Source organism: Gymnoscopelus braueri, assembly GCF_963280865.1.
Source record: "Gymnoscopelus braueri genome assembly, chromosome: 18".
Taxonomy (NCBI): Eukaryota; Metazoa; Chordata; class Actinopteri; order Myctophiformes; family Myctophidae; genus Gymnoscopelus; species Gymnoscopelus braueri.
In genome coordinates, this window is record NC_137618.1 from 32,045,272 (window position 1) to 32,066,457 (window position 21,186).

Consider the following 21,186-nt stretch of genomic DNA (forward strand, 5'->3'; position numbering starts at 1 on the left):
AGGGTCCAAAGGTGCAGTGGCACAATGGTGTTTTTGTCACTTTCCACAAAAAAAATGAAAAAAAGATATCCAAGTTTTTAATTAAAGCAACTTTATATAAAAAATGCTGACCCAGATTATGTTTTCGGTCCTTTGAGTCTGTCCGTCCGTCTGTTCATCTGTCTGCTAATCTCGGGCACTGCTGAACCGCTCAAACTTTGAATGCACACTCCAAGTACAGTAGGCCAAGAAAGAATCTCTGCCCCTAATAATTCAAATTGTCCATAGTTGGGCAACAGGATTATTCATGTTTTGGCCTATAACTCTTCAACCTAAGATTTCCCTCCCCCTGGATTCCTTGTCACTTGCGCATTTTTCTTGTTTGTCATTTGTTCATTACTTAGCCTACATGGGTTGTTCATGTTTTTGAATGCACTCACACTGATGAAGTCCTGCTATTCGAAACATCTGTTCTAAACAAATTGTCTTGTAAAATTTGTGTGGACAACCTCTACTTATACACATTTTCTTATTTGTTATAACAAAATTAATGTGACAGCTTACCCAGTGTGACAACTTACCCCATGATGGGGCACCTTGTCACTCATGCACATTCTGTATTTAACCATTTCTCTATATTAATATGAGAATGACAAATCTAAGGAACATACATTTATGCAAGAGTTTATTATATAATGAAAAGTGAGTGATTGTGATGTACTGAGCCCAAGATACCTGTATTGTAGTGAAAGCAAAAAGTGTGACAACTACCCTTGCTATTAATTTACAAAATTCACATTTCACATTTCCTTTTTGGCTCCACAGTGTTAAGACAGTACAGTACGTTATAGAATGTGCAGCACCATATTTCTTAGTTATTGTATGTGTGAATATTTGTTTACATTTTATGATGGCGCATGACATTTAAGCCTCCTCTGTGTACTTCTTGTTAGTGAACTCTGCTTTTATCAGAGGCTCAAAGCCTCTATTTCTCCGTTGCTTCAGGTACAGCACAAAGATAAGCAGAAGCACCAGGAGACCGGTGAAGACGCCACCAAGGGTGGAACCCAGCACAAACACAGTTGCTCCACCATCTGTATCTGTATGGAATTGGAAAGAAATATATATTTGTATCAACAATTGCACAACCAATATTTAGTTTTTCCATGCATTGAGCTGACTCAATATGAGCACCGTCAACCATGGGCAGATTCTGTCCATTCATTTAAAAGATTGCGTACCATCCAGGGCAATGGCATAGGAATATCCCAGCTGCTCAGACGGGAGATATATCTCGTCATTAGTGATAGGAGGGAAGAAAGGAACCATGTTGTAATCCCGGTTGTGACCAATAGGGGCCATCTCATCTGGGAAAGTGCCGTTTGCTGGAATGAATCTCCTCATCCACTCGTCAAAAATTGCATCTGTGAAAGCGTGGAGCACCTAAAGGCAAAAAATAAAATTGTAATTGCGAAAATTGCTAATTATTGATTTGTACATAACAAAAATCCTCAGTGTTTGTTAGCCTAATTAAAATCTGAGAGTGTACTGATTTATACTGTACTTGGCACTGAAAATAGCAGATCTACAAGCTTGCTATGTGCGATGTTGTGACATGTTGTGAGCTATTAGATCTGCTATTCTCAGTGCACGTCACCGGTGCACAACTAAAAATAAGTCACCCTTCAGAGTGCAGGCTAGAGTTAAAGGAGCACTTCACCAATTTTCAACACTATCTTCATATAATTGTTGATAATTGTTAATAAGATGGATCTACACGAACACAATTGGCCCGTGTCCCCGTTCGGGGGAGGGCAGCCGGGCGGGGAGGGTGATAATAGTCATTGCACGTACTCCTACGGGCCGGGGCGGCACCTGTCAGCGGGGAGTGTTGGGCGGGAGGAGTAGGACGAAGGCTCTACGTCCTCCTGGTGGGGGCTCCTCACTGGCAGGTGAGTCAGTAGGATACAACAGTAGTGACAACACAGAAATGTGTGTGGGGAGGAATGAATTGGCATAATGACTAAATTGGGGAGAAAAAGGGGTAAAAATGTATTGGCTACTCTAAATAAAAATGTAAAAAAATAAATAAAAAAAAGATGGATCTCATTATAAGATGGCACCATTTCCATCGACTTGCTCTGCGTCTCAGATAGATGGGCTGTGGACAGTGTGGTCAGACACCTGCCTACCAATGACATCATTGGCGGTAACAGGCTCTGTGCGTAACTGTAGTCCTGGGTTTCCAGAAGGTGGCATGCCCACATCCCACCTCTGAGATGCAGAGAATGTGATTGATTGATTGAATACTTTATTAGCAGTTTGCAATAAAAGCACAGGAAAGAACAGTTCAATACAAGGTCTGCTAAGAGGATTTTAAACCCAGGATTTTAAACCCAAGTCATAATGCCAATGAGTGATAAATTTTACGAAGATTATGTTGAAAATGGGTTGAAAAGTGCTCCTTTAACCACTTAAAAGTTAAAACCTATATGGGCTGTAGTTCTCTGGGGCTCTATATGGGGTGCTCAGATTTCCCCTCGCCACCAAATCTCTTGGCCGAAAATGGCTGATCTGCAAGCTTGCAACATGTTTTGTTTAGCTTGTAGATCTGCTATTTTCGAATGTTCGCCCACAGAAAAGTGACGCTAGGGTTCAAGTGGTTAACACTGAAGTGACAGGAATCCCACTTACCAGGAAGATGGGGTCGTTAGCAGCAGAGTGAGGCAAATTGCTGGTTCCACTGAGGAAGGAGTGGACCAGATTGTGCAAGTTGTTGACTGTTTCATCCAGTTCTCCATTTGGTTTTTCATAGCCCTCCAGAGCATTCCTGTGATTGACAAAACATACGAGGTATTGATACATAATTATATATATATATTTCACTATAGGAACACTTCTTGATATGTGTTGTTTTTTTAGAGGTAGTACCAGAACCAAAACGATGTAAAAAAAAATCTACAACGAGTTTCATGCTGCGTTCACACTGGCAGATACAAAGCTACAGTTTAACATTCATTTTCAATGGAAGCCAGCGACATACAAAGTGACACCATGACGTTTGTAGCTGCTACAAAAGCTACAAATAAGTTGAGCTGGCTTCAACTTCAGATACAAAGCTACAAAGCGAGAGATATGCTGTGTAGCTTGTATCTTTGTATATTTTGTATCTGCCAGTGTGAACGCAACATCAGAGTCTTGGTTCTTGAGGGCATTCCGGAGCGTGTCCAGCACAAATGAGGTGTAGTTTAGTTGTTGTTTTTTTATTCAAGGGTCGAATATTTTTATGTTTCTCAGAGGTTTTTGAGGTAGACCTTTACCCCTGCCCGATTACGGCTTTGTTTGAACTTCTCACCTCTAACCAAAGCTCAGTCGGATAACGTGGCTTATGCCACTCTTTTGGCCAGATGGCTTATTTACTTATTTGGAAAATGGACTTAAACTGGAGGAGCTAAAATTCAGTACATGTGGGAAACCTGAACGTTTTTATGAGAATTGGTCTTTATTGTCTCCGCCCGGCCGAAAGGCATGGCGAGAGAGTATGTTTTACCCCCCGTCCGTCCGTCCGTGTCCGTGTCCGCGTCCGTGTCCGTGTGTCCGTGTGTGTGTGTGTGTGTGTGTGTCATTCTGTCATTTTGTGTACAGCTAATCTCTGGCACCGTTGGCTTGATCGCAGCGAAACTATGCACACACACACTCCCTGGATGCCAGAGCAGAACCTCTGCTCCAAGTTTTTCACATGGGCCTTTTATAGCGCCACCAGGAGGCCGATTTGTGCAAAACACATTTTTGGACAGTACTCCTACAGATTTTGGCCAAAACTCCCGCAAATTGGTACACAGTATCTCTATAGTCATTAAAAGAAACGGCTAATTTCAGATTTTTCATATTCCATCTTGATTGGCAAAAATTGCCTTTCAAAGTTTGCAGGAGTACTCCGTTTCGAACAAAATGCCTCAAATCATGAACACAGCATGCAATGTCGGTGAAATTTTGCACACACATTCCCATTAGGCCGAGGAAGAAATGCCATTTGAAAATGTTCAAATCAGCCTCATGGTGGCGCTGTAACAGGCCGATTCGTGTTTTTACCTATAACTGCACCGATCAGTGTAAGACTTTATATGCACACTCTCTAGAGGCCAAGGAAAAACCTTTGCCCTGCATTTTTCACATTTGCCTTTTATAGCGCCACCAGGAGGCAGACTTATGTAAAACTATTTTTTTTATATTAAGCCTTCAGATTTGATCTCTATAGTCATGTGATCAAGACGGATCTGTTTGATTTTTCATATTCCATCCTGATTGGCTAACATTGACATGTAATGTTTGCAGGAGTGGCCCGTTTTGAACAAAATGCCGCAAATCATGAACGCAGCGTCCGATTGCGGTGAAACTTTGAATGCACATTTGCACTACGTTGAGAAACAAATGCCACCCTTTTAACACTGGACTGTTATAGCGCCACCAGCAGGTCAAATTTAGCAAAACAAATTTTTAGAACAAAATGCCTCAAATCATGCATGCAGTGTCCGATTGCCGTGCACGGCCTAGGAATAAATGGCACCCTTTTCACATTGGCCTATTATAAGTGCCACCAGGAGGCCAAAATAACCTACCTGACCTGGCGGAGACCTGTGCTCCGAGGAGCACTTTTTCTAGTTTTTATCTTATTTTGATCAGTCCTCCCTTTAAACTTTATTATTATGGCCGAATACTATTAGTTCCTTCTTTTTCTAAGCTCTGTACTTTATAATGTTGATGTTGTTGTGGCAGTGATGTAAAGTGAATATGTATACTTTTTAAAGGATGCATGACTATTTTTATTTCACTTTTGAAGGTTTATTATTTTTTCTCCTGTGTTTTTTGTTATTGTTGTTGCTTTTGTTATATGGTGTTTTGTCTTATGTTTTTTTTTATTACGTACTCTGAGTGGTTGTATGTATTGTATAAAATATATTTAAATAAAAACAATTTAGAAAATAATAAGTATGAGTATTATAATGATATGTTTCAATATCACCACTATGGATGTATTTCTTATATAGAATTATGACATTTAAAACAACAGATCTTTTCATATCAGGGTCCCTATACAGAAACATTTGAAATGAGGGTCCATCCATGGCCCAATGAAAGTTAAAATGTGGGTCCATGACATGACAAAGTTTGAAAACCCCTGCACTAGAGAACCTAAAACTACAAGCTCAAAAAAAGAAGAAAAATAACACCCTGTGTGAAGTGGGCGGTGTCTTGCTAGCTAATCACAATACTGAATGGAGTCAACCAATTATGTACAAAAAATAAATACATTTATTGAAACACTCTTTATGATGGAAGAAACCATAACTTAAAAAAAACAAATTTATGGGTTTTTTTAAGTTATGGTTTCTTATATAGGGCTATGCACATGTGTCATGTGACACTGGCCAATCACAGTCCTGAATAGACTGTGATTGGCCAATCACGGTGCAGGGTTAGGCGGGGTACATTTTTGGCCAATCACAGCGCAGGATTTGTTGTACAAATATCCAAACCTCACTTATAGGGGCGGTTTCACCGCCCAAAAAAGAAGAAAAAATACTTACATACCTAAAACTAGAAGTAGAGTTGGTGAAGTATGGAGGGCTGTCAAAGTCTCTGAGTCTGAGGCAACTTCTGACATCATTCATGGTGGGCAGACTCACGTTACTTCTCTCCATGATACCTCTCCTAATGAAGCCATCATTGGAGCCGTTACAAAGAGTCACCAGCCGGTTATAGTCATCCAGGCTGGAAGGAAAGACGGTGTTCAAATGAAATGTTAGTCAAAACATGTCATTTTCATTTCAGTGCAATGCTGTTTTAAACCCAACAGCTAATGTTTTTTTCTTCCTTCCGTCGTTAACCACTTAAACCCTATATACTTCATTGTCCCTCAAGGGCCAGTTCTTGGCCCCCTCTGCACCAAATCTCTTTACCAAAAAGAGCCAATCTACATTTTGTTGAGAGTTGTAGATCTACATTTGTTTTCAAGTGTTCGCCTATTTTAGAAGAATGCTTTCTTATTATTCATAGACATGGTTCATGTGGTTAATACTGGATGTATACGTATAATATCCGTGTTACTGACTTGTCACAAACCACGCCCCAGCTGGCGAACCTGGACTGGTTACTGATCAGGGTGGGGTCTTCTGGGTTGGGTCCCCCAAGGAGAGCATCAGTACACACATCACAATCCTTCTGCCCAGTGGCAAAGTTCCAATAAGGCACCGCAAAGTTCTCATTGCCAGTCAATCTCTGTAGGGGGCATAATAATAGGTTATTTTTTTATTATTCATAAATGTTTTACTTTTTTTAATGGATCCTTTGTCAGCCTTCTGATTGGTCCCTGACCAACCAACCAGCAGGCTCCTTCCGGATTGTTCGGCCCTAATTCCGCCTCCTTCTGATTGTTTATGCCGAGTTAAAACTATCCTGTTTTTGGAAGAAAAAAAAACGTTATGCCCAGTCACTCTAGGGCATTTTGTGGTGCCACAAATCGAAAGCCCATTAATTTTTACCATGGAGATTTCCGAGAATATATATATGCACCAAGCCATCCAGGCTCCTGGTGAATCATGACCATAAAACATTTGTTTCTGTGTCAAAAAATATTTGAAAACCACAAAAAGGGGTATTTATTTAATATAGTATATAATGTAATTAAATATTCAAATATCTTTTGACACAGAATCAAATGTGTTATGGTCATGATTCACCAGGAGCCTGGATGGCTTGGCTCCAGGCTTAAAATAATTAATATAAATAAAATATCTATGGGAAAATGTATGGGCTTTCGATCTGTGGCACCACAAAATGCCTGCCACTGCTATGCCCTATACTGCTATATATATGTTCCTTTTTACTGAGGCCAAGTTTAAAATAAGAATAAATACGAGGCCACCTGCATGCATGGCTACTATTTCAATGTTGTTTCCAACACTGTCATTCTTTGTTTTTCAACAGATGACAATTACCTGTAGCTCTCTCTCCAAGCTAAGTAGGTGGTATCTGTGCCAAGTGATGAACGCAGGCCCTTTATGGGAGAAATCAATGGCCTTGAATGGACGACCTGGTCCTATATGCAAAAACATAATAACGTAACTGTATGAAATATTCCCATCAATGAATAACCAACAGGTTGTTGTTGTTGGTTTCACATGAAAATTACTGTTGGATATTATATAGTTAATTAGAATTTATACAATTATGTAAGCCTAGTAACAAAATCGATAATAATCTCAGTTTTGCCAAATCTTTTACAAAGCCTAGAAAGTTACCTAAACATAATATGCAGAGAAAAATAAACGTGAAACAGCATTATAGGGAAATTTGAGATTTTGAGGTGATCAAATTTTTTATATATATATATTTTTCCCATTAAATATCATTGTCATGTTATTTGATCTGCTTAGTAATCTACCAAGCTCACTGAGAAATCACCTATGATCCCGTTGGATTTACAGGAGCAGTACGGAAAAGGATAAAAAATAATAAAAATAGAAAGACAGGGCATCTGTCTTCATGTAAGCTCAAATACCATTTCAATTACGTTCTTTTTCTGCTGGACATTGTTATTAAAGAAAAATGTTTACCAAGAAGAGTGTCTCGGACAGAGTAATAGTGTTGCCAGGCAAAAAAGTCATAGATGGAGATGTTGACAAACTGTGGCTCAGTGCCACTTGCTCCCAGGAGCCCAAGCCAGTGCTGGGTGGCAATGACATAGTCTGGTTGGATGGTGATTTTAGACAGCTCCAACACATCCAGGAATTCCTGGAGCTCCACTTGAGTCAGAGAGTGAATGTCCTTTCTCACAGTTTGGGCTTTTCTCAGGTCACAGTTTGGTCCAGTCCAGCCAAACTTACACAGGCCACAGTCAAAGCCTGCAAAGTTACCTAAACATATGCAGAGAAACAAACATGTAAAATGTGGGGATATTTAGTTTGTTGTGTGTTTAAAATAAATCGGTGTTGATCATGTTATGTGATCTGCCTTTGTAGCAAAAATCAACTCAGCTGCTGAGTAAAATAGCATGGACTGTTATTCACTCACCAATACACCTGCAAGTCTGGTTAAAGAATTTAGTTGGCCACCCCTCTCTGTCATCAACGTTTCGCATCCGGTAAGGTCCTCCCCAGGGTTTGGTGTCCACTCGGATGGCTGAGCAGTTTCCTCGCCCAGACAGACGTCCGCACACATTAGCAGGATCAGAGCCCAGGGCAGGACAGCATAGTTTGGAGGTGATTCCCTCCACTGTACAACAGACTCGAGGAAACTGAGCCTGTGTAGATTTGTGCTGGAGGAAAAAACAAAGCAGGCCTAAAACCAATGCCTTCATCCTTTTCATCGTCCCGTTCTACCTGCTGTATCAAATCAGTTTGTAAACCAATTCGACGCAATAATACAGTCAATTAGTTCCTCCAGAAGGGCATGGAATCTCACTCTGCAATGGTCCTCTGCTGTGGGAATCTTCAAATTAGATGGTGAGTGATAACTTTAAAGTCCGTGGAAAAACACCCACAGCATAAGTACACAAGTGTTCCAGTTAGTTACATGCACATTTTAGAGGACCTCCTATCACTGTGCTTGCTTTTAGTACTGCTCGAAAGGATTAAGCCCTAGGTCTCGTGATAGTCACCTGACAGCACAACTGTGATCTGGAATAACACCAGAGTAATACAGTACCAGTGAATTCATGCTCTCAAGCAACAAGTTGTTACAGTATAGTCAATTAATTAAGCAGTTATATAAAACACATCTGAACTTTCACTGCAGATGATCATTTTAATAAATAGAATTTGAAGCGACTCATTTTTGTAATAATGATAATAAAAATGTGCTTGAATTTACCGTATCTGCTTTACTGTACCCTAAATCAAATGTTCTGCCAGTCTCAATAGAGTATAAATACAGCCGTTACAGTTACAGTTTTGACCAGCTTTAGGAAGTTACTATGCTACCAGGGCGTTCAAGCTTTTTACACATGTCTAATAGAAACTTAATTTCTAATCTGAGCTAATCCCCTCAGAAATGAAAACACACTTCAAGTATGAGGTAGGAAAAAGCTCTTTGTTAACAAGTAACCACTCCATTACATGCATAATACTTATTATTATTCAAAAAATAATAATTAAAATGTGTGTGTGTGCGTGCGTGCGTGCGTGCGTGTGCGCGCGCTCGTGCGTGTACCTCAAAGTGCTTTTTTCACATTTTTCTTATATTTCAAACAAAAAAGCTTCCATTCAGGCCAAACAGAACCCACCACCTCCCACCCACCCGCCTCTCTTTTCAGTAGAAACTCTGAGGCCATTCTTGTGACTTAAAGGTGGCTAGTAACGTTAATCACTTGTTGTGTGTTGTTGTCATGGGACATGAACAGTTGAGTGAAGTTTGATTCACATCTTGTGTGGAATCTGTGGATGACTAGACATTATATCTGAAATAATGTGTTGTGTTCTTAGAATTTCCAAAAGACAAAAAGGTTTTGGATAACCAAGCAGTCTTTGTTCAGATTTAGGAAGTTCACACACATCAGGGCAGGCATATGACGCATGGGACCTCAAGTGCTCCTGCATACTCCCCGACCCCATCCGCCTGATGCATTCCTATGGTTAGGCATGTGATAGTTTTAGTCCATGTTCAACACAGAAGAATGTGTATTCCTGAATCTGTACTGGACCTCAGAGGTCATCAGAGGTGGTGTGTTTGGAGGGGACATCTGAAAAAATCATATTATTTTTATACCTTTTATTGTTGAATTTTTCATATAAAATAATAGGATTCATAAAACATATGGGGTTTTGCCTAAAAAGTGTTTTTTTTTCATTATCACATAATTCAATCTTAGTTTTCATCACAAGTTCTCATCTCAAGGATTAAGTTTATATACACTTAAAAGTAGCATGTGCCCTGGCTCTCTCAGCCCTTAATACTATTCAATAACTGCTAAAACAATGTACTGTATAAGCTGTCACTATCTTCAATATTCATATGGGGAGTGGTGTCAAAATTGGACCTCAAATCAATACGCTGGTGCTAGACAGTAAGTAGAAGCTTACAACATGAGAGGATCTGGTTATCACTCACACTTGATAACCAGATTTTAGGGAGGTATAGTAGGTATTGACAAAAAGTCAATCAATCGCCTTCAACTTGTTCCAAACACAGCAGCTAAAGTTCTTACAAGAACCAGGAGATATGACCGCATTACCCCTGTTCTTGCCTCACTGCACTGGCTACCAGTGACGTTCAGAATTGATTTAAAAATTACATTGTTTGTTTTTAAAGCACTGAACGGACTTGCTCCTATTTATATTTTTGAGCTGTGCAACCGCTCCTATAAGAGGGTTTAGGACCCATCCGTGGTGAAAGTTTTTCTTTCCGTCGTGAAAATGTGTCTTTCGCTGTGACGCCATGCTGTGGAAAACACGCCCATAGGCTAAGCTTTGTAGGACGTGCTGTGATTGGCTAGCGAGACACATGATGAAATTAACTTCAAACTTCGCAGACACGCTGTGATTGGCTAGCGAGACGCATGATGAAATTAATAATAATGTAAAAAACGTAAGCACGTCACTTCGCAGGACGTACTGTGATTGGCTAGCGAGACGCATGATGAAATTAATAACTCATAAATAGCACCTTCGGTCTCCTCACATACCCACCCGTAATCTTAGATCAGCAGACAAACTTTTACTTGACCCCCCCAAGACAAGGCTTGTGACGGAAGGTGATAGGGCATTCGCTGCGAATGCCTGTTTTTGAAAAGTGCTATATAAATAAAGTGTATTATTATATTATTACTGTACCAACAATAGTCTCTAGGTATGTACAGGTATGGATCTATCCATGAGAAAAGCTTTGTGTATGACCACAGAGACTTTAGACAGACATCAAGCCTATACTAGTTGGTTCACTGCACTTAACAGGATTAGCAAAGAGAGAGAGTTCCTAGAAAAGTCAAATGGAATGTCTTTGAAGAAATTACAGTTATGCCAATAAATGAAGGGGATGAAATGAAAGTGTGATTATGAAATAAATGCTAAAGGGAAAAGCTATTACACCCTTTTCTATTTAGATCCTAATTCCAGTGGTGGACAGTACATTTACTTGAATACTGTACTTATAAGTAAAAATGTAGTAGATCTACTTGACTTGAGTATTTGTGTTTTTGGAAACTTTCACATTTCAAAGACAAATTATTGTACTTTGTATTGAAAAAGAAGAACTAGAAAAAGTGACCCTCAGAGCACAGGTCAGGCCAGGTATGTTATTGTGGGCCAGCAATGTTCGGAATTCAGTCATTATTGTCTCCGCCAGGCCGAAAGGCATGGCGAGAGAGTATGTTTTGCACCCTGTCCGTCCGTCCGTCCGTCCGTCCGTCCGTCCGTCCGTCCGTCCGTGAACAGCTAATCTCCGGTACCGTTGGCTTGATCGCAGCAAAACTGTGCACACACACTCCCTGGATGCCAATTCAGAACCTCTGCCCCACATTTTTCATATGGGCCTGTTATAGCGCCACCAGGAGGCCACTTTTTGCAAAACTAATTTTTTGACCGTACTTCTACAGATGTTGTCCAAACATCACGCAAATCTGTACACAGTATCTCTATAGTCATTAATAATTGATTTTTACTGTGATCTCTCGCTCTTGAAATATATAATCCTTGGTTTCTGTTGTGTGTAAACAATAATAACAATTCAAAGCAGTTGTCCACCAAACCCCACCTCCAGTGGCCGTCATAAGAACGGAGGGAGCACTCTATGATCATGGCACCAGAACCTGCTTGGCTCGCGCAGCTGAGCCTAATTTATGCTCCGTCCCGCGAAGGTGTTGCGCAGAGAACGGCAGAGAATAGCAGACCTCCAAGCTCACAGCGGTCGCATCCGCAACGCAGTTGTGAGCTTGTATGTTAGCTGTTCTCGGCGCGCAATACCGTTGCGCGACAAAATATATGTCTCGCTAGGGCGCACCCCACTAGCCAACACTCAAGAGGAGGTTAAATGAAGTGAAACCAGCGCACCCCAAAACAGCAGGTTTGAGGATCTGTTGGGAATTGATTACATGAAACAGTCACCTGTGCGTCCAGTCTCAATGTTTGTAAACAAATAATTAAACTTTTAAATGAAAAAGTAGATTGTCTTGATTGGCCCGGATTTACACAGTCCCCTTGACCTTTTGGTACCTACCAAAAAGTGACCTTTCAAATGACCAGGTCCAGGCCCGGATTTACAGAGGCCTATGTCTAAAAAGTATTTAATGCAAAGTCTCTCTGTCACACACACACGCACGCGCACGCACACACACACGCACACACACACGCACACGCACACGCACACGCACACACACACTTCCAATAACAGCCACAACACAGCCGACATAGTCACTGATGTTTCACTGCCACACCGGGCCCCACCAGAGCTACATCTTGAACCACATCAGCACATGACACGAACAGTATCCAACACAAACTGCAGCAGCATCCAGCAAAGGAAAAGGAAATATTAGGTATGTCACAATTATTACATGATCGCCTAATCGCAAGTATTTGAGATAATCGCAATACTTTTTCAGATAATCGTCATAATCATTTCCATGTTGAAAAATGTTAACATGTTTTCAAACATTAAAAAAAATAGTGGAAATAGCAGACCGCTATTTCCACTATTCATGTTTTTTTTAAAGTATAAAGTTATTGAATTATGCAAGTTATTTGTCATATCTGCCCGTGCACCTTTTGTTTACGAAGCCTAAAAAGCCAGACCATTTTTTATTAATAATGTTACAAAGTTCAGTGTACGACAGATACGCATTTAAATCATTAATCGCAATTATTTGAGTGACAATTAATCGCCAAGTAAAATCGTGACAGTCCTAAAGAGGTTCCTACTTTGAGCCGTCTTCATCAGCCGTCTTCAGGGGAAACCCCGAGAAGGACGAGGTCTTCGGCCGTTCGACCGTGCGGACCAAGTCTTCGGAGGAATCCCCCATGCAGACAAACCCATGGATAGAGAGAGATCTCGTTCTCTAGGGCAGGGCATCCTCGGATGAGCCTTCCAGCGGCGACTCCCGCCATCTCCACCCTCCATACATCTGGTTAGCTTCACCAGTACTTTATTAGAGGTGGATGGTCTGGGAGGGTGTTACACTGTAGGTGAGAACCTCAGTCTTCTGGGCATTGACGATGCAGATGTCATGTGTACAGTGTGTGTGTGTGTGTGTGTGTGTGTGTGTGTGTGTGTGTGTGTGTGTGTGTGTTTATTTTTAAAAAAAAGAAAAAAATTAAAAGACTACATCAGGGAGCCATCTAGACCTCCTAGTTGTAGTAGTGAAGCCCAGTTCTTGCTCCCCTCCTCCACTGATGTCTTAATGCATAGTCCAGGCTTATAATGAAGCACCTCTGCCAGCCTTGAGTATCTGAAAGAAAGAAAGAAAGATTCATTCAAGTAACCTAAAGCCACATAAACGTATACTGTATCCTGTCACAACATACAGCCTAGTAAACGTATACTGTATCCTGTCACAACATACAGCCTAGTATACGTATACTGTATCCTGTCACAACATACAGCCTAGTAAACGTATACTGTATCCTGTCACAACATACAGCCTAGTATACGTATACTGTATCCTGTCACAACATACAGCCTAGTATACGTATACTGTATCCTGTCACAACATGCAGCCTATTATACGTATACTGTATCCTGTCACAACAGAGAGCCTAGTATACGTATACTGTATCCTGTCACAACAGACAGCCTAGTAAACGTATACTGTATCCTGTCACAACATACAGCCTAGTAAATGTATACTGTATCCTGTAACAACATACAGCCTAGTAAACCATTTGGCCAATTTAGTATTAAAGTCATTAAATTGTAACTTTATAAATGTGCAAATACCCTCTATACACTTATTAAAAGGCATAGCAGTGGCGCCCACGTTGTGGTGTCAAACCCATTAATTTTAGATTTCCGAAATATTTTTTATAAATTATGTTAAGCCTGGAACCAAGCCATCCAGAATCCTGGTGAATGTTAAAAAGTACTCAATTTACTTGAGTAAAAGTACCAATACAACAGTTTAGAAATACTCTATTACAAGTACAAGTCTGGTATTCAAAATTTACTTGAGTAAAAGTACAAAAGTATTGGTATCAAAATATACTTAAAGTACCAAAAGTAAAAGTACTCATTATGCACAACGTGTTACGATGCGACGCGTTGTGAGCTTGTAGATCGGCTATTTTCAAATAGCCAAACTATATAGGCTATAGGGCTGAAGTGGTATGTTTTGTAATAATAATCCAAATCTACAAAGTAACTAGTAACTAAAGTTTTCAAATAATTGTAGTGGAGTAGAAGTAAAATATTTGTCTCTGGAATGTAGTGGAGAAATAAAAGTATTGAATATTAAAATACTCCAGTAAAGTAAAAGCTCCTCAAAATTGTATAGTACTTGAGTACATGTACTTATTACTTTAGTTTACACCACTGACTAGGCCTGCATACTGTAGCCTGTCTTAGCATCACAATCAAACATGGCTCAACAATACAACATATTCACTTCACATCACATCACATCACATCACATCACAACAATGCTGCATCCTGACTAGTTGTTGCTTTACCAAGTAAAATAGTAAAATGCCTTTAATGCTAAGCAGCTAATTAGCTAAGCCAAGTCACCTGCAGAAACTCACCTCAGCTTGGTCAGATGGAGAAAATGCACTTCTGTTTGTGTTTTAGCAGCTTTCACCACTCTGGTAATTTAAACACTGACAACTCTACTCAACGTTCATCTGGAGTAACGTTATGAGTTGTTTATTTTGATCTTTTACTTCCAAAACATTGCAGAGACTGTGTGTGTGTGTGTGTGTGTGTGTGTGTGTGTGTGTGTGAGAGAGAGAGGGTGGTGGGGGGGAGGGGGGGCGACAATTGGAGGACTTAAAAAGCCCGCCCCTCCCTCCCTGCTCCTAGGACCTAGAGAGTGTGGCGCAATACCTTCTAGGGCAGGGTTTCTCAAAGTGGGTGCCCCGTGGCAGACGGTGGCAGCCGTGACACAAGTCCAGGGTTGCCACAGCAGGATACTAATATTTGGAATTCATCAATATCACTTCAGTTTAACCACTTAGACCCTTTAGATTTAATTAGTAAAACGGACCTTGCGACATGTTGTGAGCTTGTAGGCTAGATCGGTTATGTTTGGCTAATGTTCCCCCCAGAATAGGGATGCTGGGGTTCAAGTGGTTAAACGTCAAGTATAACGTCAATCTGTCCTAACTCCAAAAGGAATTATTCTCTCAAGTTTTCACTTTGACACGCTGTATCTTAGGCGGAAAGGTTTACATATTTGCGTAGTGTAATTTGACATAAATGTAAGGTGCTATAAAGTAACAATGTTATTCAGAGGTGCCGTGGATGAAAAGGTTATTTACAGGGATGACCTGAGAGATATATAAAGTGGTTAAAATGATGGTAACGCAGAACGCTACATCAACTATAATTGTCTCCGCCAGGCCGGAAGGCATGGCGAGAGTATGTTTTGCCCCCTGTCCGTCCGTGTGTGTGTCATTCTGTCTGTGTACAGCTAATCTCTGGCACCGTTGGCTTGATCGCAGCAAAACTGTGCACACACACTCCCTGGATGCCAGAGCAGAACCTCTGCCCCACGTTTTTCACATGGGCCTTTTATAGCGCCACCAGGAGGCCGATTTGTGCAAAACAAATTTTTTGACAGTACTCCTACAGATTTTGTCCAAACATCCCGCAAATCGGTACACAGTATCTCTATAGTCATCAAACCAAACAGATCTTTCAGATTTTCCATATTTCATCCTGATTGGCTAAAATTAGCTTCCAAAGTTTGCAGGAGTGCTCCGTTTTGAACAAAATGCCTCAAATCATGAACACAGCTTGCAATTTCCGTGAAATTTTCCACACACATTCCCTCTAGGCGGAGGAAGAAATGCCTCTTGAAAATTTTCAAATCAGCCTCATGGTGGCGCTATAACAGGCCGATTTGTGTTTTTACCTATAACTGCACCGATCTGTGTAAAACTTTGTATGCACACTCTCTAGAGGCCAAGGAAAAACCATTTCCCTGAATTTTTCACATTTGCCTTTTGTAGCGCCACCAGGAGGCCGACTTATGTGAAACAATCTTTTTGATATTAAGCCTTCAGATTTTATGAAAATTTCACGCAAATCGGTACCCCTGATGTCTATAGTCATGTGATCACCTGTTTGATTTTTCATATTCCATTTTGAGATTGGCTAAGATTGACATCTAAAGTTTGCAGGAGTGGCCCGTTTTGAACAAAATGCCGCAAATCATGAACTGACATGATACTGACCATGATACTGACATGACACTGACCATGATACTGACATGATACTGACCATGATACTGACCATGATACTGACCATGATACTGACCATGATACTGACATGATACTGAACATGATACTGACATGATACTGACATGATACTGAACATGATACTGACACTGAACATGATACTGACACTGAACATGATACTGAACATGATACTGAACATGATACTGACCATGATACTGAACATGATACTGAACATGATACTGACCATGATACTGACATGATACTGACCATGATACTGAACATGATACTGACCATGATACTGACCATGATCCTGAACATGATACTGACCATGATACTGACCATGATACTGACCATGATACTGAACATGATACTGACCATGATACTGAACATCAACATGATAGTGACCATGATAGTTGACTTAAGCCTATACCTACTGTATATTTCCCCCTTCTTATACTTTCCTCTCTCCCCATCTGACTCCAAGCTAGAGCCATTTCTGTACAATATTGTTTAATAATTTAATAATTCCTGTGTTCACTTAATTCTGAGAATGTAAAGATTTGTCCAAATGTACAGGTCCCTTAGAAGGGCATCCCATTTAATTTAACAACATGTGTCCAATTATACACAACGAAAATAACTTCTGAAGTTGAAGCCAGCTCAACTTATTTGAAGCTTTGTAGCAGCTACAAACGTCAGGTGTCCCTTTGTATGTTCATGTCGCTGGCTTCCATTGAAAATGAATGGCTGTAGCCTTGTATATGCCAGTGAGAACACAGCATAAGTAGTAGATATTTTGTTACTCAAGTGTGATATCAAGCACCAGTGAAGCAATAGTTTTACAAGATTCATTTATTTGTTATTTAGTGCAATACAGCTCGAATTTTGTATAGGGATCCTCTTAAAAATGATGGGAAAGGCAGCACTCCATGACCAGGCAAAACAAAGGGCAAAGATCACATGATTTCTTTGTCCTTTCTGAAGTCTTTACAGACACAAGAAACATGTTAAACACAATGCTGACACATTTGGGTGCTGAGCCTTTGTCAGAGCATGTAGCCTACAACATACACTAGATGGACTCTCTCTCTTTTAAATTACACATCTTGTCCCAAATGCACTGATATATTCAGACATATTAAGCATGTTGCAGTGCACTCTGTCAGCAAGAAATCACTTATAACTCTCATTTCCAAAATGTGATAGAGAAAGAAAAAGAAAGACATTATCACAGGTCAAACACAAGATGGTGCCAGAGAGCTATAAGAAACCGGTCAAGCTCATATTGTAAATTAAATGACAGAAATAAGATCCATTATGGAGGGTGGAGAGATAGATAATAAATGAATAAATACAAATACATAGATAGATAAATGAACATTACTTACTTCTTATGCATTTAATGTCCATAAAAACAGTTATCTCACCTAATCTGGAGCCCCCTATTGATACTAACTTGAAAGTATAACCTAATTTTGTTGAAATAATTTGGAAAACACTGTATTTAGTGGGAGATTGCTGTTGATGTTTCCCCCCCCCCCTTTTTTTTCAGTAGTTATTAGAAGACTATATGGAGGAAATATATTTATGATCATACACCAGGGGGGGAGTAAGAATTTAACACAATTTACATATCAGTTGGTTCATGCACATCTACAATGTATATTAGTCTCTCTATATGTGGATGAGGAGTTGCACAATGGCCATATCTGTCCATTCCATCTGTGCATCTTCACTATTATGAATTAAATGAATCTGATACCCCCCTTCAATAGGTTCGGTTTTGTAAGGGAACATTTTTTTAAGCTTTAGATTTTTTAGCTGCACATTATACTGTGTGGGCCATGCATACATACGGTTGTTACAGTGTAGAAATTACCATGTTGCCATATTAAGAAACAATATTGTGCAAGGGTTGAGCATTCTCTGCATCACCCTCAATAAAAGAGCCATTGTTTTTAAAATGGAAACTTCCAAATGAAAGGCCTGAACTCCAAGAGGAGAGGGCTCAGCCTTTGAAGTGGAGCAATCTACTTTAATAGCATTTCAAAGAAAAATCACACAACGGGTGATGCTTAATTTGAGGAATGATCTACTTACTGTTTTGCCATGCTGATGGCAAAATGCATCCATTTGATAAATGGGACTGAATATTCCACTTAGCTTGATGTGCTCACTCCGCACACATGTTCAGGAATATGTGTTAGGTGGCATAAAGAGGGTCTTTTCACATTTTAATCAAGGACACTTGAGTTACATTCGCTAACTGCGCTCAGTTGTCAGAAGACTAGAGATACCTCACTGTCGTGAGGCTGAATTAAAGATCATTCATATGCAACTGTGTTCTGGTCTTTACACAAATTGTACTGTGACCTCACAGGAAAATACAGTACGATATTTTTTTTTTCAAAGCTGAAAGTTGCATTAAAAAAATGTATTATCTATTCAGAAGATGTGATGTTACCATTTCTTTTATTTTATTTTATTTTAGAACATAGCTGGATATCCCATATTGGATGTATGCATGTATTGTAATGTAATCTTTGGTTACATTTGTACACTCTCAGAGTTACCAATGGATAAATTAACGCTGGCATTTTAATGTGTATAATATATATTTGACGATACATCATCAAAACAATGATGTGATATTTCTTAATGACTATAGTGTGACAGTCAGATAAGTAAGTCACATCTACAGTATTGTGTTTTACTGTATAGGGTGACTATATTTTTTCTGTCAAACTGCAACTGCAAGTGTAAAATTCAAGTCTCTTAACATAATATTTGTCATTTTCTCCACAGTATAAGTGGAACAGAGTCGTTTCATTGGTCAAACTCAGATCAGTCTTTCCTATTTTAATACATATTGTATGATTTGTAACTGTTTTGCAAGCATCAGTTTCAGATGATTGTTTTGTGTCTCTAACAAAAGCTCCAAATAATTCCTTCAGAAAGTTTCAGAGCAAAAATGTACAGCAGCCATAGGAGTTGTATTTCATATTCATATATAATAGTCCATAGAGTGTGTGTGTGTGTGTGTGTGTGTGTGTGTGTGTGTGTGTGTGTGTGTGTGTGTGTGTGTGTGTGTGTGTGTGTGTGTGTGTGTGTGTGTGTGTGTGTGTGTGTGTGTGTGTGTGTGTGTGTGTGTGTGTGAGCGCGCGTGCGTGCGCGTGCATGCATGCATGTGCATGCATGCATGTGCAAGAGAGAGAGAGAGGGGTGGGGGGGCAGTGACAGAGTGAGTGAGATATACAGTATCTCTAAACACTAGGAGAGAGGCACTGTGTGGCTGTTTTGAATGATTGGTCCTATAACTACAGAGTTTCCTGCAGGATGCTCCACCAAACATGCCATGAAATAGTCTCGGATTGGACATCTTTGTACTTTAACTGTCGCCATTTCAAATCTCCAGCGTCTCTCGGAATGACTGACTGTGTGTACACAGGACTAGGAGGTACTGAATGCACACATATAAATTGAGTGGCTGTGTATGGAGTTTTAATCCTCTTTAAGACTCCTGTACCTTCAAACTATCCAGGGGCCACATATCCCCCATGTGCTAGTTTATACTCTGTATACCCCACTTCTCGAGCAAACTGTTCCAATTATTCACTGGAAAATAAGATTAATAGTTATGATGTGAAACATGCTTGAGGTCAATTATTTAGAAGATTCCGATGATATTCTCATTAAACTATGAAGCCAATTCAAGGACGATGAGTACCGTGAAGAACTGTGTTGTAGATTAATTGGCATTAAAGGTCAACATGCTTTCAAATTTGAAGAGATGCGAACCATTTTCTTCATTACAAGGTGCACAGTATATGAGGAAACTATAACGCTCATTACATGCATCTAAATGGGCCTGTCCTAATTACTAATCAGTCCCCTTGTACCATTAGAGATGGAAATTAGAAATACTAAGCAGACCCTTGGGCATCACTCACTCAGAATATATTAAAGATTCCTTTATATGGATAAGAATGTTGAGAGTTTGTAAAAACAACCTGCAATTCCCGGGAATTTTGTCAGACGCCTGACGATGTTTTAAAGATGGGAATTTCAGTTCTGTTTCTAGTTCTGTTTCTCCGGCCATTCATGTCACCACGGAACACCAAAGACAATTGTTGTAGAATCTAACAACTCAATATGATATATTTTTTATTCAAGTGGCAGATGAAAACAAAACTATACAGTATATTTTGCTATGCCTCAATCAGAATATTGGCTAGACCCTTCAGTGATTCTTTCTTCAGTGATTCCCGCCCACCTCTCTGGCAGCTTACCGATTTACATTTGAGCATAATGCAAGCATTAGAGGATGCACAAGGCAGCCCTGATAAGTTACAAAGTGCTTCAGGGGTAAACCTCGTAAGAGAGGGTTTGGAGTTATTTACAGCGTTCAAATCCTTCAAAAAATTCATGTCTGGAGGATGAGATTGGTTTTGCAGTTGATGCTTTGCACACAAAGCAAACACAATGCATATGGACGGTGTTTAGCTCTAAATGACCAGATGACATTAATTCTAATTGACTGATCTCATCCCATGCATTGGACCAGTGTGCATGATACTGCTCAGGACACAAGGGTCCTGTCAAAGCACAATGTCACACGCAACACCAAAACACACAAGCGCCAAGATTTCTCAGACGAGGAGAAGCACAATGGGGCTAAAATTATTTTTAAATGCAATTAAATTTTCAATGAAGCACTACTTAAAGTTGTATGCCATTTTCTATTCAAAGAAATGTATTGATTGTGCAACTCACATAAGAATGCTCAAAAAAATGCAAAACCATTACAAAGGAGGTTAAAGGCAAT

General features: G+C 39.9%; 1 protein-coding gene across 1 annotated transcript; it reads right to left on the bottom strand.

Annotated features, from left to right (window-relative positions):
• Nucleotides 1-647: 647 nt before the first annotated feature.
• dct (dopachrome tautomerase) lies at nucleotides 648-8,648 on the bottom strand. Its single transcript, XM_080456797.1, has 8 exons — nucleotides 8,053-8,648; nucleotides 7,596-7,895; nucleotides 6,978-7,078; nucleotides 6,092-6,258; nucleotides 5,572-5,751; nucleotides 2,674-2,809; nucleotides 1,221-1,422; nucleotides 648-1,079 (listed from the first exon to the last, which is right to left on the bottom strand). The coding sequence occupies exons 1-8, from the start codon at nucleotides 8,345-8,347 to the stop codon at nucleotides 904-906; spliced, it is 1,557 nt and encodes a 518-aa protein (XP_080312923.1). The 5' UTR covers nucleotides 8,348-8,648; the 3' UTR covers nucleotides 648-903.
• Between the last annotated feature and the right edge of the window lie 12,538 nt (nucleotides 8,649-21,186).

What these genes read in the sequence shown, in the direction of transcription:
- dct (XM_080456797.1), bottom strand. Translation starts at nt 8,347, where the DNA reads ATGAAAAGGATGAAGGCATTGGTTTTAGGCCTGCTTTGTTTTTTCCTC. An exon ending in CCAGACTTGCAGGTGTATTG is followed by an intron (nt 7,896 to 8,052) that starts GTGAGTGAATAA and finishes GCATATGTTTAG; the next exon opens with GTAACTTTGCAGGCTTTGAC. An exon ending in TGGGGCGTGGTTTGTGACAA is followed by an intron (nt 5,752 to 6,091) that starts GTCAGTAACACG and finishes CTTTCCTTCCAG; the next exon opens with CCTGGATGACTATAACCGGC.